The sequence below is a fragment of the Macaca mulatta genome, chromosome 6, assembly GCF_049350105.2.
Source record: "Macaca mulatta isolate MMU2019108-1 chromosome 6, T2T-MMU8v2.0, whole genome shotgun sequence".
In the NCBI taxonomy this organism is placed as follows: domain Eukaryota; kingdom Metazoa; phylum Chordata; class Mammalia; order Primates; family Cercopithecidae; genus Macaca; species Macaca mulatta.
In genome coordinates, this window is record NC_133411.1 from 73379536 (window position 1) to 73403018 (window position 23483).

Consider the following 23483-nt stretch of genomic DNA (forward strand, 5'->3'; position numbering starts at 1 on the left):
AGAAATTACCCAGTCTTAAGTATTTCTTTACAGCAATGCAAGAGTGGATGAACACAGCAACAAAGTGAGACCCTGTCTCTACAAAAAATAAAAAAGTTAGCCAGGTGTGGTAGCACATGCCTATGGTCCCACCTACATGGGAGGTTGAGGCAGAAGGATCACCTGAGCCAAGGAGGTTGAGGCTGCAGTGAGCTGGGTTCATGCCACTGCACTCTAGCCTGAGTGATAGAATGAACCCTGTCTCAAAAAAAATTAAATTAAACTGAATTAAAATAATGGTATAAATTGTTATTATATGTCTGAGAATGGCTCAAATAAGCCTATTTAACATATTTTGCAGACTAAATCAGTGTCTGTGAAATGAGGAATAGTACATTACAATACTGTTGGCATTAGCAATTTAGCAGAATGAAATATATTTTAAAGTTTTCTATAGAACTAGTGGTATTTAAAGAAAAACAGATTTAACAAGGAAAAGGTACATGAAAATAACTGAAGAAGTTCTAAAGGGGACTTTAAAGTATTCCAAAAAGTTCTACAGGTAAATGACTCTGATTCTATTTTAGGTTCAAATTTAAAATTGTGTATTGTTATTTTTCTTCATAACACTACACATCCCTAGCCTAGTAATTTTACGTTTTTGCTAATGAATGCAAGTGGGTTAGAGGAAGATGCTCTCGAAGTAACTAATCAAGAGTTGGAGAAAGAAAAAGAGAAAAGTGAAAAAAAAAAGATATCCTTCCAGGATAAGACTTTTGTTTTCATCATCACTATACCCACAATGCACAGTATCCATTGTAACCATCTCAGTAAATCTCTGGAATTAGGTGCTCAGTAACTCTCTAAATCCAAATAAATTGTGCATCGATTAGAGACTATCTGCTGACTAACTGTAAACCATGAGAGGCAGAATGTTGGAAGCATCATATGTGTACATACCTCCCTTAATGGTGGATAATGTAATAAAATATATAATACTATATAATAAGTAATAAAAGGGTAAAAGGGGTGAGTTTTTGGTCAAAACAAGTGGCATCTCAGTCAGAGACAAAGTGGTTACTATACAGAGACTGACAGAAATTGTGCCATAAAGGTTATTCATTAAATTAAGCTTCTGTAACTCAGCATCTATCAGTCCTTTGACATACATGCTTTTCTGAAATATTTTAAATATTAAAGCAGATCATTTTCCATGCAAATGATATTTTTCTTTGAAATGTCATTTAACAAAACAAAATTTCCTTATATAGGGTAAAAGCATACTATTATAAATGACAGAATTTATCATGTCTTTTCATTTTTTAAGATATATGAGGCAGCCCATTTGTGATTATATTTTGTGTCATTTCCTCCTACATTATATGACCTCCCCTTAACAGTGTGAAAATAATATAATGCATTTTGTACCACAAAAATAATAGCTTACTCTTGATTTAGGTACATAATTCTTATTGGTTCTGTTGGGAGACTTGTAAGAATGGAGAGAGCAAACATAGCGTACTGAGTATAAATTTAATTTGCATTTAGTCTGGAGATTCTTTTAAAAATCATAACAGATGTTTTCAAACCAAACAGAAGATCTATATAGCGAAGGGAAATCTTAAAATGCCTCGTTAAATTTTTCTATCTAAGCAATCTTAATTTTTAAACTGAAGATAATCATGTTGCTAATATATCAACATCATTGTTTTTGTTAGATAATCATGGTACTTTAAACTCTGTCAAGCATTTTGTTAAACAATCACTAGTATATAGAACATGTACTTCTAAAGTCTGCCTCCAAAGGAAAAAATAAATAGATGATCAGTCAGTTCTTCAAAGAGATAACACACATACGATTACCAGATTAAAGAACAGTTTCCTAATGCTTTTTAACATGATTGATTTTTTCTTTAAGAAGCAACTTTTTAAAATGATGAGATAATGATAGTCTAAATTGTGCCAACTGTAAAAATCTCAAAGTTAAGCTTTCCCATTGCAAAAAAAAAAGGGGGGGAATAAAATGACATTCTAAATTTAGAATGATTTTCCATTAGAGAACTGTTCTAATACATAACTGAGCTTGGCTACGAATCACTTGTTACAGTAAAGAAAAGACAGAATTTAAGTGATGTACTCGGTCAGAACCTTCTATACCCACATCTGGCAAACATTTTTAGATTTAGTATTTACCCAATAGGATAATTATTACAATTTGCTCATGTGTTTTCTAAAACAGAGCTTGAACGTTAATTCTACTTTTGAACTTTATATACAATCTACTTTAAAAAGTGAATTCAAGATACTGAACTTAGGTAAGAAAATATTTAATAAGGGTGGTGCCTAGCAGAATCCAGGACCTAGACTGTCCCCACATCATACATAATAATGATCACATTTGGTATAAGCATTTCTGAGTTGAAGGTTAAGTTTCCAACAGTCAAAGAAAGTATCATAACATATTTATATATTTTCTACTACTACTTTACACATTTTTCTTTTCATGTCACTGTAAAGATGCCAGTTACCAGAGGAAGCTAGCTATTAGAGCTATACTAACATGTTGGGGTATATGTATGTGTGGGTATATAATAGTCATTGCAAAGATAGGGAAGGTAGCTGGAACAAGGAAACTTTGGCCATTGTAGTCTTCCTTAGTACTATGAGAAAAATGTTGCTGAATTAGTTAATGATAGCTAAAATTCTTACCAGTCAATTCGGACAATGGTGTCTGCCTACAAATTAACTTTATTTTTCCAGCAAAATGAAGAAAATCTCCCATCAAAGTTCCAAAATTTGATAGTGACAAAATCTATTTCAGTAGTTTTATTATTTTTGCAGCACACACACACACACACACACACACACACACACACACACACACAGAGTTTATTCTGAAATTCCAGATACTTAATGCAGTAATCAGCAGACTGACTTACCTATTTTTTGGCATTAGTCCACACTATGGCAAAAGCCTAATTATTGAAATAATTTAATTGTTAGACTTTATTTTAATAACTTTTCTAAAGAATGTCTTTACATTATTGTTTTAGCTACTACGTGAATATGTCTACATATGTGAGTGTCTACAGATGAAAGTTTATATATATTGTATATATAATATATACGTGTGTATATGTATGTGCATTTATTTATGTGTGTGGATACATAGATAGCATAATTTTGGCATCTTACTGGCCCTGACCAAAATTTAATATTTATTAAAAGACAATATGGAGTGCTACTTTAATAATAATAGCAGTATATTCTAATTTGAAAAATATAAAAATTTTATAGTGATTAAAACATATAATGTAAATGCAGAGACATAAGAAAATAATATTATTAAGCATGATTTTACAAGTTTGGATAAAAAAACGATGACACTATATAGCTTTGAAACTTAATCAACTGACAGAGTAAAATGCTTCAGTCATGCTCCATTAACTGAAAATGTTTCCATACCAGAAAAAACTGAGTCCATTTGGTTCTTCCAAAGAGTATAAAGACTTAAAGGAGCCACAAGTTTCATTTTAGAGTTACACTTTACAATGCAAACATGCATCATTCATTAGCAATTATTGACAGAATACCTACTACTACACATTAAAAGACTGTTTACCTCAGTTCCCATTACCCAATACATCATGTCTGGCTTTCAGTAAAAAAAAATATATAAGATATACTGAAACGTGGGCAAAGAAGATAAAATCAACCATCAGAACTAGAATAAATATGACACAGATTTTGGAATAAACAGAGAATTTAAAATAACTATAATTAATATGTTAACAGCTTTAAAGGAAAAAGTAGACAACATGCAAGAAGAGATAGATAATTAATGTATGCAGAGTGATGAAAACTCTAAGAAAAAATCTTTTTAATGCTACATATCTGAAATGAAGAATGTCTGAACATGCTAAGGATTGAACTTGCTAAGGAAAGAACCAGTGAACTTAATAGGGTCAATAGAAACTTCCCAAACTGAAATACAGAGAGAAAAAAGAATCACACACATACACACATACATGCACACATGCACACATGCACACGCACACCCCAGAATAGACCATCTAAGAATTCTGAGACAATATCTGAAAGTGTGACTTCCATGTAATTGACATACTAGAAGGCGAAGAAAAAGAGAAGGGAGCAGAAAAGTATTTGAAGTAATAATGGCTAAGAACTTTTCAACATCAATGACAGATACCCAACTACAGATCCAGGAAGTTCAGAAATACTAAATAGGTAGATACCAAAAAATCTGGATGTACGCATATCATATTCAAATGGCAGAAAATAAAAGACAGAGAGAAAATCTTGAAAGAATACAGTGAAAAAAATACACCTTACTCGTGGAGAAACAAGGATAGAAATTTCAGCTATTTCTATCAGAAACCATGTAAATTCTGTATCCAATGAAATTATCTTTCAAAGATTAAAGAGAAACAGAGTTTCTAAGACAAACCTAAACTAAGAGAATTCAGTTTATTGGCAGACCTGCACTCCAAGAAATATATTTTTTAAAGCTCTTCAGGAAAAAGGAAATGACATAGGTCAGGAACTTAGGTCTATATAAAGAAAGGAAGGACATCAAAAAAAGAATATCCCAATCACCCAGATTTGATCATACACGTTGTATCCTTGGATCAAAATATCACACATACCCCATAAATGCATACAACTATTATGTATCTATAAAAACTAAAAATTAAAAAAGACTAATGCTAAAATAAAATATATTTTTCTTATCCTTAATTGATATAAAAGATAACTATTTAAAGTAATAATAGTAACAATGTATTAGTTATTACAGTAAATGGATAAATAAAATGAAGGACAGCAATGTCATAAGGAACAGGAATGAAGAATTGGACATACATTCTTTAAATGAGCCTGCATTACACATGAGGCAATTTAGTGTTATTTAAAGGCAGACTTAGATTAGCTACAAATTGATATATATGTACACATTAAATATAATTTATATATAAAATTGTTATATTGCAAACTCAAGAGCAGCAACTAAAATGTTTTAAAATAAGTATAATTGATATGCTAAGAGAAGAGATAAAATAGAATCATAAAGTGCTCCGTTAAAACAAGGCAGAAAAAAGATAAAAAGAAACAAAATACAATAAATAGAAAAGTTACACACATGACAGATATTAATTCAATTATCTTGATGATCACTTTAAATATGAAAGTTTTAAATATACCAATTAAAAGCCCAAGATTGTCAGAGAGGCGAAAAATATAAGACCCAACTACATGTTGAATACCATAGAGACCTGCTATAAATATAAAGACTCAGCTAGGTTAAAAGTAAGGGATGGAAAAAGATATACCATCCTAACACTAATCTAAAGAAAACTGGGGTAGCTATATTAATGTGAGACACAGCATGCTTCAGATAAAGGAAAATTCTCATGGATAAGAATGACATCACATAACAATAAAAGCATCAATTCTCTGAGAAGAAAAAAAAGTCTTAGTGTGTATGCACCTAACAACCAAGTGTAAAAAAAAAAGTGAGTCAAAAACTTATAGAACTGCAAAGTGAAATACACAAATCCACTATTATAGTTAGAAACTTTTTTTTTCTTTTTGGAGATGGAGACTTGTTTGTCGCTCAGGCTGGAGTGCAGTAGCGTGATCTCGGCTCACACTGCGACCTCCAGCTCTCGGGTTCAAGCAATTCTCCTGCCTCAGCCTCCTGAGTAACTGGGACTACAGGCACCCGCCGCCACAACCGACTAATTTTTTTGTATTTCTCAGTAGAGACGGGGTTTCACCACGTTGGCCAGGCTGGTCTCGAACTCCTGACCTCAAGTGATCTACCCGCCTTGGCCTCCCAAAGTCCTGATATTACAGGTGTGAGCCACTGCACCTGGCTGACATAAAAATCTTAAATGTGAATGCACTTAATTTAAAAACTTAAAATACATGAAGCAAAAATTGACAGAGTGAAAAGGAGAAGTAGACAAATCTACATACGCATTTGGAGTTGTCAACACTCCTCCCTTAGTAATTGATTGATCAACTATAAAGAAAAGATATAACACCAAACACTTGAACAACATTATCAACAAAAGGGAACTAATTGACAACGCTAGAACACCAGGCCCAACAAGGGCAGATATACTTTTCAAGGATGCAAGATACACCCTATCTCTCACCATATACAAAAATCAAATTAAAATGGATTAAACACTTAATTAAACCTAAGACCTCAAACTATGAAATTATTACAAGAAAACATTAGGGAAAATCTCATGGTCTGGGCAAAAATTTATTGAGCAATATCCCACAGGCCAGGCAACCAAAGCAAAAATGGACAAATGGGACCACATTAAGTTAAAAAGCTTCTGCATAGCACAACAAACAATCAACAAAGTGAAGAGACAACCCACAGAATGGGAGAAAATATTTTGAAACTATCCATCTGACAAAAGATTAATAACCAGAATATATAAAGAGCTCAAACAACTATACAGGAAAAAAGTCTAATACCTGGATTAAAAAAATAGGCAAAAGATTTGAATAGACATTTCTGAAAAAGAAGATATACAAATGGCAGGCTGGGCACGATGGCTCACGCTTGTAATCCCAGCACTTTCGGAGGCCGAGGCGGGCGGATCACGAGGTCAGGAGACGGAGACCATCCTGGCTAACACGGTGAAACCCCGTCTCCACTAAAAATACAAAAAATTAGCCAGGCGTGGTGGAGGGTGCCTGTAGTCCCAGCTACTCAGGGGGCTGAGGCAGGAGAATGACATGAACCTGGGAGGCGGAGCTTGCAGTGAGCCAAGATCGTGCCACTGCACTCCAGCTTGGGCGACAGAGCAAGATTCTGTCTCAAAAAAAAAAAAAAAAAAAAAAAAAGAAGATATACAAATGGCAAACAGGCATATAAAAAGGTGTTCAATATCCCTGATCATCAGAGAAATGCAAATCGAAACTACAATGAGATATCATCTCACCCCAGTTAAAATGGCGTTTATTATTACGACAGTAACAAACGCTGGCAAGGATGTGTAGAAAAGGGAATCCTTATACACTGTTGGTGGGATTGTAAATTAGTACAGCTACTATGAAGAACAGTTTAGAAGTTCCTCAAAAACCTAAAAATAGAACTACCATATGATCCAGCAATCCCTCTGCTAGGTATATACCCAAAATAAAAGAAATCATGTTATGGAAGAAATAGCTGCACTCCCATGTTTATTGCAGTACTATCCACGGTAGCCAGTTTGGAAGCAACCTAAGTGTCCATCAACAGAAGAATAAATAAAGAAAATCTGGTACATACACATAATGGAGTACTATTCAGCCATAAGAAGAATGAGATCCTGCCATTTGCAACAACGTGGATGGAACTCGAGATCATTATGTTAAGTGAAATAAGTCAGGCACAGAGAGACAAACTTTGCATGTTTTCAATTATTTGCGGGAGCTAAAACTCAACATAACTGAACTTATGGACATAGAGAGTAGGATGGCTGCCAGAGGCTGGTAAGGTAGTTGGGGAGGGTGGGGAATGGGGGTAGGCTGGTTAATGGGTACCAAAAAAATAGAATGAACAAAACCTACTACCTGATAGCACGGCAGGGTGGCTATAATGAATAATAATTTAATTGTACATTTAAAAATAACTAAAATAATTGGATTATTTGTAACACAAAGGATAAATGCTTGAGGAGTTGGATGCCAAAATTCTCCATGATGTGATTATTATGCATTGCACACCTGCATCAAAACATCTCATATATCGCATAATTAATGTATCAACTATGTAAACACAAAAATTAAAAATTAAAAATAAGAATGTGAGGCCGGGCGCGGTGGCTCAAGCCTGTAATCCCAGCACTTTGGGAGGCCGAGGCGGGCGGATCACAAGGTCAGGAGATCGAGACCATCCTGGCTAACATGGTGAAACCCCGTCTCTACTAAAAAAATACAAAAAACTAGCCGGGCGAGGTGGCGGGCGCCTGTAGTCCCAGCTACTCCGGAGGCTGAGGCAGGAGAATGGCGTAAACCCGGGAGGCGGAGCTTGCAGTGAGCTGAGATCCGGCCACTGCACTCCAGCCCGGGTGACAGAGCGAGACTCCATCTCAAAAAAAAAAAAAAAAAAGGATTGTGAGACACATTCACCAAGATAGAACATATGATAGGCCATGAGGCTTTTTTTTTTTTTTTTGAGATGGAGTCTCGCTCTGTCGCCCGGGCTGGAGTGCAGTGGCCGGATCTCAGCTCACTGCAAGCTCCGCCTCCCGGGTTTACGCCATTCTCCTGCCTCAGCCTCCGGAGTAGCTGGGACTACAGGCGCCCGCCACCTCGCCCGGCTAGTTTTTTGTATTTTTTTAGTAGAGACGGGGTTTCACCGGGTTAGCCAGGATGGTCTCGATCTCCTGACCTCGTGATCCGCCCGTCTCGGCCTCCCAAAATGCTAGGATTACAGGCTTGAGCCACCGCGCCCGGCCTGACCATGAGGCTTTTAATCTACAAGCCACCAGGCTTGTAAATCTTTTAACACCATTTAATCTTTCAATATTAGAAAGATTAAAATAAGAGTATATTATCTAATCACAATCCAAGAAGAAATAACACACAATTTTTAACTGAATGAAAATAAAAATACAGTATAATAAAATTTGTGAAATGCTGGTAAAGGAGGGCCTACAAAGAAATTTATAGCTGTTAAGTGCTAATTTTATGAAAGAAGAGAGGTCCAAAATCAATTATTCAAACTTCTATCTTAAAAATGTTTTTAAATAAAGGACAAATTAAACCCAAAGTAACAACTAGGAAGAAAATAATAAGGAGTAGACAATGAAACAGAAAATGAGCAAACAGGCCAGGTGTGGTGGCTCGGGCCTGTAATCCCAGCACTTTGGGAGGCTGACGTGGAAGGACTGCTTAAGCTGGGGGTTGGAGACTAGCCTGGGCACCATGGTGAAACCTCACATCTACCTAATAATAATAATAATAATTATATATATATATATGTGCAAGAATACAAGGAAACAAAACTTAGGTGGGTTTGGTGGCATGAGGCTGCAGTGAGCCAAGATTGTGCCACTGCACTCCAGTCTGGGTGACAGAACAAGACTCTGTCTCAAAAATGAAAAAAAAAGGAAGGAAGGAAGGAAGGAGGGAAGGAAGAGAGGGAAGGAAGGAAGGAAGGAAAGAAGGAAGGAAGGAAGTGAGCAAACGATAGAGAATATCAATGAAACCAAAAGGTTTTTTTGTTTATTTGTTTTTTGAGAAGGAGTTTCACTCTCGTTGCCCAGGATGGAGTGCAATGTTACAATCTCGGCTCACTGCAACCTCTGCCTCCCGGTTCAAGTGATTCTTCTGCCTCAGCCTCCCGAGTAGCTGGGATTACAGGCATGTGCCACCACACCTGGCTTATTTTGTACTTTCAGTAGAGACGGGGTTTCTCCATGTTGGTCAGGCTGGTCTCGAACTCCCGACCTCAGGTGATCCACCCACCTCAGTCTCCAAAAGTGCAGGGATTACAGGTGTAAGCCATTGCGCCTGGCCACCAAAAGATGTTTTTTAAAAAGAGAACAATAAAATCAATAAACCTATAGGTAGACTGATCAAGAAAAAGGGGAAAAAACACAAATTGTACATATCAGGAATAAATGAGGGAATATACTTACAGGCATTAAAAAACAGTAAAAGCATATCACAAATGTTAATTTGGCAATTCAGCTGAAATTGAGTAATACTGGAAAGACATAATTACAAAATAAGGACTCAGAAGATCTAGAAAATGTTATCCTATATCTAACAAGGAAATGAAATTTTTAATTAAAAATCTTCCCACAATAAAAATTCTAAGCTCTGATGACATCATTGATGAATTCTAAAAGCATTTAAAGAAAAAATAACATTAAATATACAAACTATTCCAAAAAATAGAAAACTTAAACCATTTTATTTTATTCTCTCTCTCTCTTTTTTTACTTTTATTTTAAGTTCTGGGGTGCAAGTGCAGGTTTGTTACATAGGTAAATTTGTGTCATGGGGGTCTACTGTATAGGTTATTTCCCTGACTAATACATCCAGGTATTAAGCCTAGTACACATTAGTTGTCTTCCCACCCTCTACCCTCCAAAAGGCCCCAGTGTCTGTTGTCCCCCTTTATGTGTCCATGTGTTCTCATAATTTAGCTCCCACTTATAAATGAGAACATGCAGTATTTGGTTTTCTGTTCCTATGTTAATTTGCTGAGAATAATGGCCTCCAGGTCCATCCAAGTCCCTGCAAAGGACATGATCTCATTCTTTTTTTATGGCTGCATGGTATTCCATGGTGTACATGTACCACATTTTCTTTATCCAGTCTGTTATTGATGGCCACTTAGGTTGACTTCACGTCTTTGCTATTGTGCATAGGGTTGCAATGAACATACACGTGCATTTGTCTTTGAAATGGAGTGATTTATATTCCTTTGGGTATATACCTAGTAATGGGAACGCTGGGTTGAATGGTATTTCTGTCTTTAGATCTTTGAGGAATCACCACACTGTCTTACACAATGGTCGAACTAATTTACACTCTCACCAACAGTACATAAGCATTCCTTTTGCTCCACAACTTCACCAGCATCTGTTAATTTTGACTTTTTAACAACAGCCATTCTGACTGGTTTGAGATGGTATCTCATTGTGGTTTTGATTTGGATTTCTCTAATTATCAGTGATCTTGAGCGCTTTTTTTCATATATGTATGTATGTATGCCTTGTTTGAAGTGTGTGTTCATGTCCTTTGCCCACTTTTTAATGGTTTTTTTCTTGTAAATTTGTTTAAGTTCCTTATATATGCTGTATATTAGAGCTCTGTCAGATGCATAGTCTGAAAAAATTTTCTTCCATTCTGTACACAGTCTGTTTGCTCTGTTGGTAGTTTCTTTTGCTGTACAGAAGTTCTTTAGTTTAGGCCGGGCGCGGTGGCTCAAGCCTGTGGTCCCAGCACTTTGGGAGGCCGAGACGGGCGGATCATGAGGTCAGGAGATCGAGACCATCCTGGCTAACACGGTGAAACCCCGTCTCTACTAAAAATACAAGAAAATTAGCCGGGCGAGGTGGCGGGCACCTGTAGTCCCAGCTGCTCGGGAGGCTGAGGCAGGAGAATGGCGTGAACCCGGGGGAGCGGAGCTTGCAGTGAGCCGAGATCGCGCCACTGCACTCCAGCCTGGGGCACAGAGCAAGACTCCGCGTCAAAAAAAAAAAAAAAAAAAAAAAAGAAGTTCTTTAGTTTAATTAAATCCCATTAGTCCCATTAGCTTTTTTTTTTTTTTTTTTTTTTGTAGAGATCTTTCACCTCCCTAGTTAGCTGTATTCCTAGGTATTTTATTCATTTTGGGGCAATTGTGAATGAAAGTTCATTCCTGATTTGGCTCTTGGCTTAACTATTGTTGGTCTATAGGAATGCTAGTGATTTTTACACACTGATTTTGTATCCTGAGTTTGCTGAAGTTGTTTATCAGCTTAAGAAACGTTTGGGCTGAGATGATGGGGTTTTCTAGATATAGCATCATGTCATCTGCAAACAGGGAGTAGTTTGACTTCCTCTCTTCCTATTCGAATGCCCTTTCTTTCTTTCTCTTGCCTGATTGCCCTGGCCAGAACTTCCAATACTATGCTGAGCCCGAGTGGTGAGAGAGGGCACCTATGTGTTATGCCAGTTTTCACGGGGAATGCTTCTAGCTTTAGCCCATTCAGTATAACGTTGGCTGTGACTTAACCCATTTTATAAGACAAACTGTATTCTGATACCAAAACTAGACAAAGGCATTAAAATAAAACTACAAACCAACCAACTTTTTAAAGCAAATTGTGCTGAAGTTACTGGATATTCATATGGAAAAAAGATGAACCTCAACCTGTACCTCCTACTATACATAAAAATTAACTCAAAATGGATTATAGATCTAAATATAAAAGCTAGAAGTATAAATCTTCTACAGGAAAATATACTCACAATCTTGAAATACACAAAGCTTTCTTAGGACACAAAAAGCACAAACCACAGAAGAAAAATTTTAAGTTAGACTTCATCAAAATTTTAAATTTCTGCTTTTCATAAGGTGACACAATTTAAAAAGTAAACAGGAAGCAACAGATGAGGAGAAAATGATATACACACAAATATAAACTATACATGTTTTATGTTATATATTATGGATGAATATATGTTATATGTTATATATATTATATATTTTAGATAAAAGTCTTCATCCTATTTATGTGTGTATTATGTGTATACATATACACACCTATGTGTGTATTATGTGTGTATTATGTGTATACATATACACACATAAATAGGATGAAGACTTTTATCCATAATACAGCTCAATAAGAAGAAAACGACCCATTTTTTTAAAGTGGGAAAAGGATTTGAACAGACACTTCAAAGATATATGAGTGATGTATATGAAGCACATGAAAATTGCTCACCATCACTAACATCATTAAACTAACACCATGCTACCAACAGTATCACCCAAGAGAAATGAAAGCTTACATCAGTACAAATAGTTATGAACAGATCTGCATTATAATTCTATACATAATAGCACAAAACTAAAAACAACCAGAAAAGTGATGTGATATGGATTACTATTCAGAAAAAAAGTGAACTACTGATATACACAACAACATGGATGGCTCTCCTAAAACCTTATGCTCAGGGGAAAAACCTAGACACAAAAGAGTACCCATTGAGTAATTCCACTTATATGAAACTATAGAAAAGTGAGCCTAATCTATAGTGATAAAAAGGAGATCCACGGTTGTCTGGGGATGAAGGAGTGGGGAAGAGGGTAGAAATTAACTGTAAAGGGGACTTTTTCAGATAATAGAAATGTTCATATCTTGACTGTGGTGGTGGGACATGGTTATACAACTTTGCCAAAGCTCAATGAATCATAAACAGAATGGGTGCATTTTTAATGTATGTAAATTATACCTAAATAATGTTTTAAAATGTACTTATGGGAAAGCAAACTATTCTAGAAAATATTTCCTAATTCATTTTATAAAACTAACATTAAAACCCATCTCCTAACTAATCTACAGGGAGAATTCCTATGGTTAAGACAAAATACTGATATTTACTTCCTAAAGCAAGACCAATATATCCCTACAGCTTTCAATACAGGTTTCTTTTTCTTTTTTCATTCTTTCTTTTTTTTTTTTTTTAACAGGGTCTTGGCCTGTCACCCAGAATGGAGTGTGGTGGCATGATCATGATCACGGTTCACTTCAGCCTTGATCTTCTGGGCTTATCTATCCTCCCACCTCAGCCTCTCGAGTAGCTGGGACTACAGGTGCATGCCACCACACCTGGCTGATTTTTGTATTTTTTGTAGGGACAGGGTTTGGCCATGTTGCCCAGGCTGGTCTCCAATGCCTGGGTTCAAGCAATCCTCCACCTTGGCCTCTCAAAGTGCTGGGATTACAGGCATGAGCCACGGTGTCTGACTACAAATTGTAATACTTTAAAAATTCTCTCAATATTAAAGTTCACTCAGTCATGATTAAGAAATGAGTTAAGCCACACCTGAACAATGTATGATCTTAGAACTCATTTTGTGGAAAAAATCAGACATATACAATAGTAGAAACTGTGGCATAATGAACTTCCATAAACACATCATCAAGATAATAAAATTCAAGATGTTGCTATTCTTGTTTTCTCTTTTTTTCCTTTCTTTTAAAAGAAAATCCTGTACATCATGTCACTTCAGTCTCACATACTTCAGTATGCATTCATAACCAAAAAATGAGTATTTTTAAGATCCCTTATTAAGATTATTTGTTTTTGTACAGTTTAGATACACTAGATAGCTTTCTCAATATACCAGATGTCTGGCTGCATTTTTGCCACCCCTCTTTGACATCATAATCTTTTCAACTTATAAAATTCATGGCAACTACATAATTAATTTTTAAATCTTTCAAAGAACATTCTTTCCTATAAGATTTCATTAAGTGCCTTTGGCTTATAGCCTATATTAAACCTAGACATGTCATTTAAATATAGTAAAAAAACCACAATTTTTCATTTGACAACGAAACTAATTTCTTGTTTTCACAAAAGGATGGAGAGGATGGAGAGAAATAAAAGTGGTCACTAAGGCTTAGCCAAAGAAAATGTTATCTCACAGCTATTTTAAATAGATATTATATCCCTGCACAAGTATACACTGTGTGCAAAACCATATTCTACACAATTTAAAGAAAGGGAGAAAATATTCACACAGTCTAGTTACTCAGTAGGGGGCTCTTCTCAGTAATTTATGGTCAAATATTCTTCACTGTAATGAATCTGCCGATATCATCACATCACTTAACATCCATTCTCGTAAAGGATACGAGTCACAAAAAATCAGTATACTTCATCTGAAAATATATTTGATATATTTACTATGGCTACTGCTTTGGTTCAGGAAAAATAGAGATCACTGTATTTTAATGATAACATGAATTGTGCCAGAGTTGACCTGCTAAGTTCCTGAAGGCTAAACCCTAAGATCTTAAAAGCAAGTAAAGGGATCTTCACATATGAAACAGATTTTCCCTAACTGACCAAATAATAATTTGACATATTAATTGAAAAAAATAGTATGTTGATATAGTTTGGATGTTTGTTCCCTCTAAATATCATATTGAAATGTGATCCCAAATACTGGAGGTGGGGCCTGGTGGGATGTATTTGGGTCATGGGGGCAGATCCCTCATAATTGGCTTGGTGCCTTCCTGGGGGGAATGAATGAATTCTTGCTCTATGAGTTCACATGACAGCTGGTTGTTTAAAAGAGCACAGCATCTCCCTTGCTGCCTCTCTTGCCATGTGGTGCACTGGCTCTTGCTTTGCCTTCCACCATGAGTGGAAGCTTCCTGAGTCCCTCACTAGAAGTAGATGCTGGCATTATGCTTCTCATACAGCCTGCAGAACTGTGAGCCAAATAAACTGCTTTTTTAAATGAGTTATTCAGGCTTAGGTATTCCTTTAGAGCAACACAAAACAGACAATATATGCTAAACACATCTGCCCAGTTGTCTGGGGAAGGGGGACAGTAACATGGTGATAAACTGGACATGGGGAAAAAGCTATTTTTTTTTTTTGTCTGTCAAGCAAGATTTTTAAATGGAAGCATTTTTCTGGCTCTCAATCCAAGGATTTTGTGGATTTTTTTTTTGCCATTTTTAACACTCATACTTTCAAACAAGAGTTAACTATGAAACAAAGTTACTCCAAGATACATAAAACTTAAGAGGTATATTCTATTTCTGTTTCACAGTTTTTCTACATAAGGTACAAGCCATTCATTGTAGGAAGAATTGAAAAGATTTATCTATAAGGCCAACAACAACAACAACAAAATCTAGGAAGCCTGGGAAGTTGCCAAATCAGAATCTTTATAAAAGATACAAAGAAAGATAAACCCTCACCTCAACTATTTAAGTATGTACACACAAGAAAGGAACGTGAAATGTGTGTGTTGACATTGACTAACTTGTGACTACATAAGATAATAGTGTTTTCACATACACAAGTGTTCACCCACTCTATGTTACTTTTCCTAACCTTCCAATTTAACTGAATCTAACAGAACCTATTAAATTCAGTTTGATTGCATAGGAGTATGACAGTCATTAATTAGCCAGATTTTTAAGTGAATTAAAGATAAACTGCTTGGTTAAGAGGGCTTTTTCCTTTTATTCACCTGATGTTTATTACAATGGAAAGTAGAACATCAATATTTTTCAGTCTTCATTAAGAGTATAATATTGACTTTTCCTGTGTCTGAATCAAGCCAGGTTTGAAACTTGCTGTTTATTTAAATTTACACTAAATCAATATCAATTTGATAAAATTTGATTGCAATTTTGAAATAATGCAGCCAACTGACCCAATTTTACTCTCCAACAACAACAAAAAAAGCTGAACTACAGATTTACCTCAGGAATTACCTGTGAGGCAATTATATAATAAACACTGATTTTTTTTTTAAGAATTTTTAAAAGTTTAATGGAAGAATTGGCATTTTAGATGGGTCTTGAATGTTGGTTAAAAACATTGATTTTTATTTGTTCTTTTTCCCCTAGCTACGTCGCCACCAAAAAAGTAGATTATAAAACTTAAATTATAAATATGTCAGGAGTTCTTGCAAGTAAGCTGCTTGTTTTAGCTAAAAATGCTGGACTAACATTTTAAAGTTTTCTCTCATTTTTTTAAGCAGATATAATTAGTCATTTGCTAAATGTTAACTGTTTCTGTTTTAGAAGAGCTTCCCTGCTTAAAAAAAAATCCTGTTAGTAAATTGGAAGCTCCTTTGTTTAGTTTTTACCTTTATAAGAGCATCAGAATCAGCTTAGAAATTGACTAATTGAGGCAAGTCATCTTTCAGTCAAATTTCAACACAAATGTTGAAATTTTTTAAAAAAGTATTATCAAGCTTCTCTCCTTCCACATGAACAGGCTTTCATATTACTACTGCCTGTTGTTTAAAATTTTAAATGGTATTTTTTGCCATGGGTCGGGGGCAGGGTGCATAAGATAGTTTTTCCTTTGGCACAGGTTCACTTAAAACAAACATTAAAACCTTCAGGTTCTCCTAGGAAGAAAGGAGGATGGTATCGTGTACTTCTTGCAGTTATTTTTTTCAATGACATACAAACGCACCTGAAAATACAAGTTACATAGCAATGTCTGCACAAACTTTATGCATGGAAAAGGGATGCTGACAGCTCTATGAAGAGTGAAAACTAAAACTACATTTTATGGTAGTGGTGTCAATGATTTTAAAATATATATGCATTGTCACTTGAGGAAAAGAAAGATCATTTAAACAACTGGACTTTATAAGGAAACAGGTATCGAGGAGACTGAACAAAAACTTAAACGTGGTGCATTCACCACTGAGGACACTACTCATTGAATAACAAAGATGATCTAACAAGTCTCCAGTTCTTAAGATGATTTATCCCAATACCCAAAATAATAACATCCTCTATTGGAATCAGACAAAAAGGCAGTAAAATAAGGTTCAGCACAGCCTTTCCACACAGTAGTTACAAGTTGCTCAAGAGCGGAGTTCTAAAATTTATTTTGATTTTCTTAAACTCACTCACTTGTGACCAATCTCATGTGCAATGGTAAAAGCTGAACCCAGGCCAATGTCTTCATTAATGCTGCAGCTCCTTTCAGGCTCACACATTCCAGCCACAGAGGCCAAGCCTGAATAAACAGAAAGAGACACAAAGGGTCAAGCCAAGGTGTTTCAGTCTTTAAAAGCCCATACTTATAAATGCCTGGATTCTTTTTAATAACCTCCATGCACAGAAGGAGCCGTTGGCAAAAGGTTAACTTTCTAGTCATTTGCAAAATCACTGGGGGGAATTTCACTTTGCCGGCTAGACATTAATATTTTTTGAACTGCAGTCAGTGCTGGAAAATGTCTAGACTAGGGGTTAGATTTATAAATTTTACTTCTGGTAACTTGGGACCACCTAGTAACTTGAGCCAGAAGAGGGAATTCAAGAAAGCATTTCTATTTTAACATTCTTCAGGCTGTAGAAAGCAAAATATATCCACATTATTTTTCTAAAGAGATCTGTTTAAGTTTAGTGGGTTCATAAAAATATACAAGTAACTTTCTAGTTACCAAAAAAAGGGGGAATCCCAAATGATTTTTTAAGTGATATTTTTATTAAAAATAAAATGAATGATTCAAAAGATGGAAAGGAGAGCCATTAAAGATGGGAGGTTTTTGCATATTTTTTAAATCATCTTAAATTAATCCTGACAGTGATGCAACAATTTCTTTTAGTATATTAATGGGAGGAAAGTCATTCACACATTCAGTGTCACTTTTCCTCTCTCCTATTCCCTACTTCAGTGCATTAGAGTTTTACTAATAAAGCAAATACTATGGTGTTAATTCGCTGATTCCAGTGAAATGTTATGTTACTCAAGGTATTCTCCCCTTGGGGATTTTAGTATGTAAAAGTTTTAATATTTACTTTCAAATGAATATCATGCTGTGTGAAATACTACAGAACTTTAACACAGTGCTCAAAAAAAGAATTTTTGTGCAAAAGCAGAAATGTCATCTCTTATAAGGAAACAGATGCCAAATCATACTTCATGCACATAGAAACAAAAAGTTATTTCAAAGAAGTTGAAGGAGAAGTAGGAAAAACATTTTTTATGGTCAGTAGTCTACTATCGTCACCCAAACATTAATAATTACTTTCCTAATTGAATTGAAATCCAATCCAAAAGTGATTTCAATTCAATTCAATGAATATTTATTGAATGCAATAAGCAATGTTCTGTGCTAGGTATAATTTCCCAGCTGTACTAATTAGAAACAATAAATGATATATAATCCATAATTTTACTGACAAGAAAGCTCTAGAAGTTGTGTTTCTCTGTATTTTCTAATATATGTATCAACAGCTACATTGGAACAGAGATGAGATTAATGCTGGATTTGCTAATAGATTGTTTGCCTTTCCTACTGTTTTATGTGAGAGAGGCAGGAGTTGGGGAGGGAGGTGATTTCTGCCTCACAGAGTTATAAATACTGGTGATACCCCTGGGCTGCCCTTCCATTCATTAGAGGTATTGGGACCTAAAACAGAGAATGTAAAAAGTGGAGCAGGATAACTTATTTTTTTCATTTAATTTTTGGTTAATATTTAATATTTGTTTAAATATTTAAAATATTTTAATGAATGTCATTTCCAATCTCCACTGAGAGAAAGAGAAAGACACACATAGTGAATTTTACTTTTATTTTGAGAAAAATAAAATGAGAAGTAGAATAGGAAAGTACCCGAAATCTTTTTAAAAATTGCATTATATTATCTGGCTTTAAGTTATTTGGTTCAATATGGCCTATTATATGGAAAGAACAAAGCCACTCTGAATACTGTTTCTGTTTTGAGCTTTATGAAATGTATGTTTTTTCAAAAGAAAAGCAGAATTATTAAGAATAATTATTGTTAAATTAAAGTTTCTTACATTTCCCAAAATCTATTATTCCATGGGTTAGCTTTTGGGTTTTGTTGTTGTTGCGTCGTTTTTTGGTACGTGCCATGTGGCTGTATTTTCAATTGAGAATTTTCAGTGACTCCTCAAGGTGTATTTACAAGCACAGGTTTACTTCTGCCATCTTATATAAAATTGTTATCTCCGCTAAAACAACAACTTCAGAAAGAATATACTTGGAAAATTCCTACTCATTGAAATATAAAGCTAAATCTTAACTAAAATGGAAGTATTTTAAATGCAAATGTATTTTCACAACCCCCCACAATGTTCTGTATACCTATAAAATTCAGACTGTCAAAATTCTTATGTGTGATTGTATTAATGGCGATTTGATTACTATTTGGGTCATTTAGGTTTCCTCAGCTTGATGGCCACAGTTTGCACCCTTAAGCCTACTTAGCCATGTTACAATTGGTCATCAGAATTATTAAGCAAGATACTATTGAAAAATCAGTATAAAAGCCAATATGAAAGTGACTAGAATACAAGTCAAAAAGTAATCTGCTCAATTCTCTACTGATAATACATTTTCCATAGATGAAGTTAAAACGTGTGTGTGTAATATATATAAATATATATACAGCTCATTCCATTTTCACAAGAAGTAGTATAAAAACAATATACAAGTTTATAATTTGAAAAATAACTTATATTGAGCTTGAAAGGTGCATTGATACATACCTATTAATGTACTGATTCTATAAATTAATAAACTATCAAAGTTAGAACATTATTTTCAGAAAAATAAAATAAGAAGTAGAATAGGAAAACACCTCAAATCTTTGCCAATAATGACAAAGTACTAGGCAGTATCAAAATACTTTATATCTCAAAATAAAAGTAAAAATCACTGTGTGTGTGTCTTACTAATGTCATTAGGTTGGTGCGAAGTAAATTGCACCAATCTAATACAACGAAGAGCATATCTCGATGTAAATAATCTACCTTCAAAAAGCAGAATATATATATATATAGGGAGAGTGAGGGTATATATATATAGGGAGAGTGAGGTTATATATATAGATATACATATAGAGGTGTATATATAGATATACATACAGTGAGGGTATATATATAGATATATCTATATATAGAGAGAGATATATACATAGGGAGAGTGAGGGTATATATATAGAGAGAGAGAGAATATGTGTGTATATGTATAAATGTGTTTATGTGTATATATACACATTTCTTCAAATATAGATATACTAGAAAAATACTAGCTCTGGCTGATATGTGCACCTGATTTGAGGTCTACTGTCTATTATATCTAAAGTTTAAAAGTATAGGCAATTTCTACATTAAATAATACCAGTTCATTTTTATACTACCTCTTTACTAAATATATCTACATTTTTTTTCCTTAAATGACTTTAACAATGTCCATGTAGCATAAGGGCAGATATTACTCCTACATCATAGATAAGAAAATTGGGGAACAAAGAGCTTAAATACACTGTAAAAGTTAATGTACTGAAACTGTCAAAGCCAGTTGTTAGTTCCCAGTTCAGAGTCCCCTCTGTTGGATTATGTTGGTCTTGTTAGCTTAAAACACTACAAAGTAAATCTTTTTGATGTGAGCTCGCTCAGCAAAGAGAGCTCTGTCTCCATTATGGTTTTTAACTAGCAAGCTTCTCCATAGTTAATACTCAGCACTGGCTATTTGGGATTTCTTCTTCAGCCATAAATCCTGAGGGAAATGGGTAGGAGAAGCCTGGGAAGTCGGGTAAAATTATCAAGAGAAATTTTAGTTTCTGAAGAGATATTTCACTGAACTTCCCAGGAAGTTGGGTTACACTTTTCCTCCTACATCTACTTTAATTTGATCTTCCCAAAATGCTTATGAGGTGCATAGGAATCAATTTCATAACTATTCTTTTACAATTAAGAAAACTGAGACTTGTCATAGAGAAACTAGAGAATTCATCTTCAGTTGTTTACCTTCTGAGTCTGTAAAAAGTCTCTATGACCTTAAAAAATTTATCAGAGAAAAAGAGCCTCTGTCCTTTAAAATAACTCTAGTTGCTTAATATGTTAGACTACTGGAGAGCTACCTTTTTTGCCCATTTGTATTTGCAGTTAACTATGAAATTATGCTCTGTAACAATGTGTAATTTTTAAAATTCTAGAATACTACAGAAATGCTTTTAAAAAGACAAATGACCCTTTGGGAGCACAAGAAAGATAATCCTGTCCCCCTTCTTCACCTGTGGCTATAATATTTTATAAGATTATTTTTTGTTGTTGTTTTTTGGGTAGTATAAAATTTGCAATACTATCTTAACTTATGGGGCTATACTCTTTCCACAAAATTGTACCAAAAGAAGTATTGTTCTTGGTGCCTCCTCATTAAGTATCCTTAGTTCTTTTTTTTTTTTTTTCCCATTCCTTTTCTAGCCTGAAATTTCAAGATGTTGACTGCTTTCATTTGCTCTCACAATCTTGGTATTTTTAGAAAATACATTACAGAGATGGATTATATGAACATGAGTGATAACCTCAATTTATAATTCTTTAATGATTTTGAATCATATTCTAAGTTAATTTTAATAATCATTCCAGTTGTCAAAAAAGCCAATGAAATTTATATAATATTTATGATAGTAATAAATATTTGTTTCCTAGTAAATGACATATCTGCAAAGGCTGGGTGTAACAGATTTTAGGGATTTCAGATGTACAGAAAGGAAAATGAGCAAATTAATAATAAAGATTAAAGTCGTTGGTCCAGAAAGACAATCTGAACCATTCTATCTTTATTAAAATTAAAAAAAAAAAAACTTACCCAGTGTTCCACAAGGCTTATTTTTATAAGTGCAGATATCATATCTATGGAGAAAAAAGAGATGAAATTTGTACTCTGATCAAATTTGTAAAATATTTTTCTATAGTCATCATACTTCTCTCCTGAAGTTGTCAGATCACAATTAATGCAATTATGAGCAATCAACTGGAGTGTCGGCATTTTCAGCACTCTACAGTGCTGAGGAACACCACAGGCAGCACTACACTCACAGCCTCTGGCTGCAAGCCAATAGAACACCTGCCAGTAAGAAAGAAAGGTTAAAGTGGATTTTTGTAATTGCAAGTTCCATAAAACCATCTACCATACTGTTTTGAAGCTAGAGTGGGTTGTCTGCAGATTGCTGCTACTTCTGCAAAGTGCAAATAGGTAGCTTCTTATTTCCAATCTCCTTTGAACCTGTGGGAATAGGGTTTTGTTACAGACACAGACTGTATTTTATACTTCTGAGCTATAGGCACTATTTGGAGTTGCTTTAACACAGGTTCTTGTTAAAGAAGAAAAGATCATGTAATACAACAGTGGGAATAAAATTGATATTACATATTTCTCCAAATTGTATACCAGCAAATTAGCATGGCTAAAATACAAATATTTTTAGATGATTTTACAAAAGGCTAAATGAATCTCTCAATAGAAAGCTTTCCTAATGTTGGTCAGATTTATTCTATACCATGCTGCATTATAACTCAATACAAAAGATTGAGTCCATAATGTTGCATATTTTAAAAATATCACATTTAGAATCCTGTCAATATTGATATAAACATTTATTTTAAGCATTTTTGGTATATCCTTGTAAACATTTTTAAAACCAAAAGTATTTAAAGTTTCTAAAGTGAGAGTAAAAAATAAATGTAAAAGGCTAAAAATTTTTATTTGCTTCTGTTTTATGCTGGAAGCGGAAAGCTTTTCAGTTAAAAAGTAAAGTTTCACAAACTACAGTGAAATCCAAGTTGTAAAAGTTCTCTTTTATTGTATATAACGATTAGTCAATATTAGTAGGGTAGAGGGTTAGTAAATAATCCCATTTTTACTTATCAATCACCAGACCAAAATGTATTTTCATGGAACAAATATTATAACCAGCCATATCACTGGGTTGTTGAACTCATTAAAATTTCTGGAGATACCCTGTGTCTATCTTTAGAATTTCAAACTCTTCATCCTGCTCATTTTACATTTGAGCAAAGGGATTTTCTTTTCCTCTTGCATAAACTTCTCTTCTGACCATTCACACATTCATCCTCTCTGTTTCTTCTTTTGCAATTGGCAAGCCATGGGACTGCAATGCTTGGAACACCCTTGAATGTAAGATATAGAGAGGGTACTAATGTACTCACCAAAGCACCATAAAGTATATTCGTGGTGTCACAGTCAATTTATCTTGCGATCATAGTGTGTTATGCCTATTGTTAAATAGCCACAACCCTTTCTAGCTGTCTTCAAGAAAACGTAAAGGAAGACTTTTCATGGTAATGCAGATACAGATGTTTCAATAGAATCTATTTCTAAATCTCCAAGTTCCACAGTGCCCTTCCTAAAACTGGTCTACCAGTTTGCTGAACACTTATCATATGCCCAGGTATAGTGCCATATACTGGGAATAGAAAGA

The 23483-nt window shown here is 34.6% G+C and overlaps 1 protein-coding gene across 1 annotated transcript in view; it reads right to left on the reverse strand.

Moving 5' to 3' along the window:
- The window catches only part of ADAMTS6 (ADAM metallopeptidase with thrombospondin type 1 motif 6), a 338936-nt gene that overhangs the window by 156319 nt on the left and 159134 nt on the right, over positions 1-23483 (reverse strand). Inside the window, exons 8-9 of the mRNA XM_028849466.2 lie at positions 21851-21894; positions 17136-17241 (exon numbers count right to left, since the gene is read on the reverse strand). Coding sequence (XP_028705299.2) covers positions 17136-17241; positions 21851-21894 — 150 coding nt within the window. The remainder of the gene's footprint in view (positions 1-17135; positions 17242-21850; positions 21895-23483) is intronic.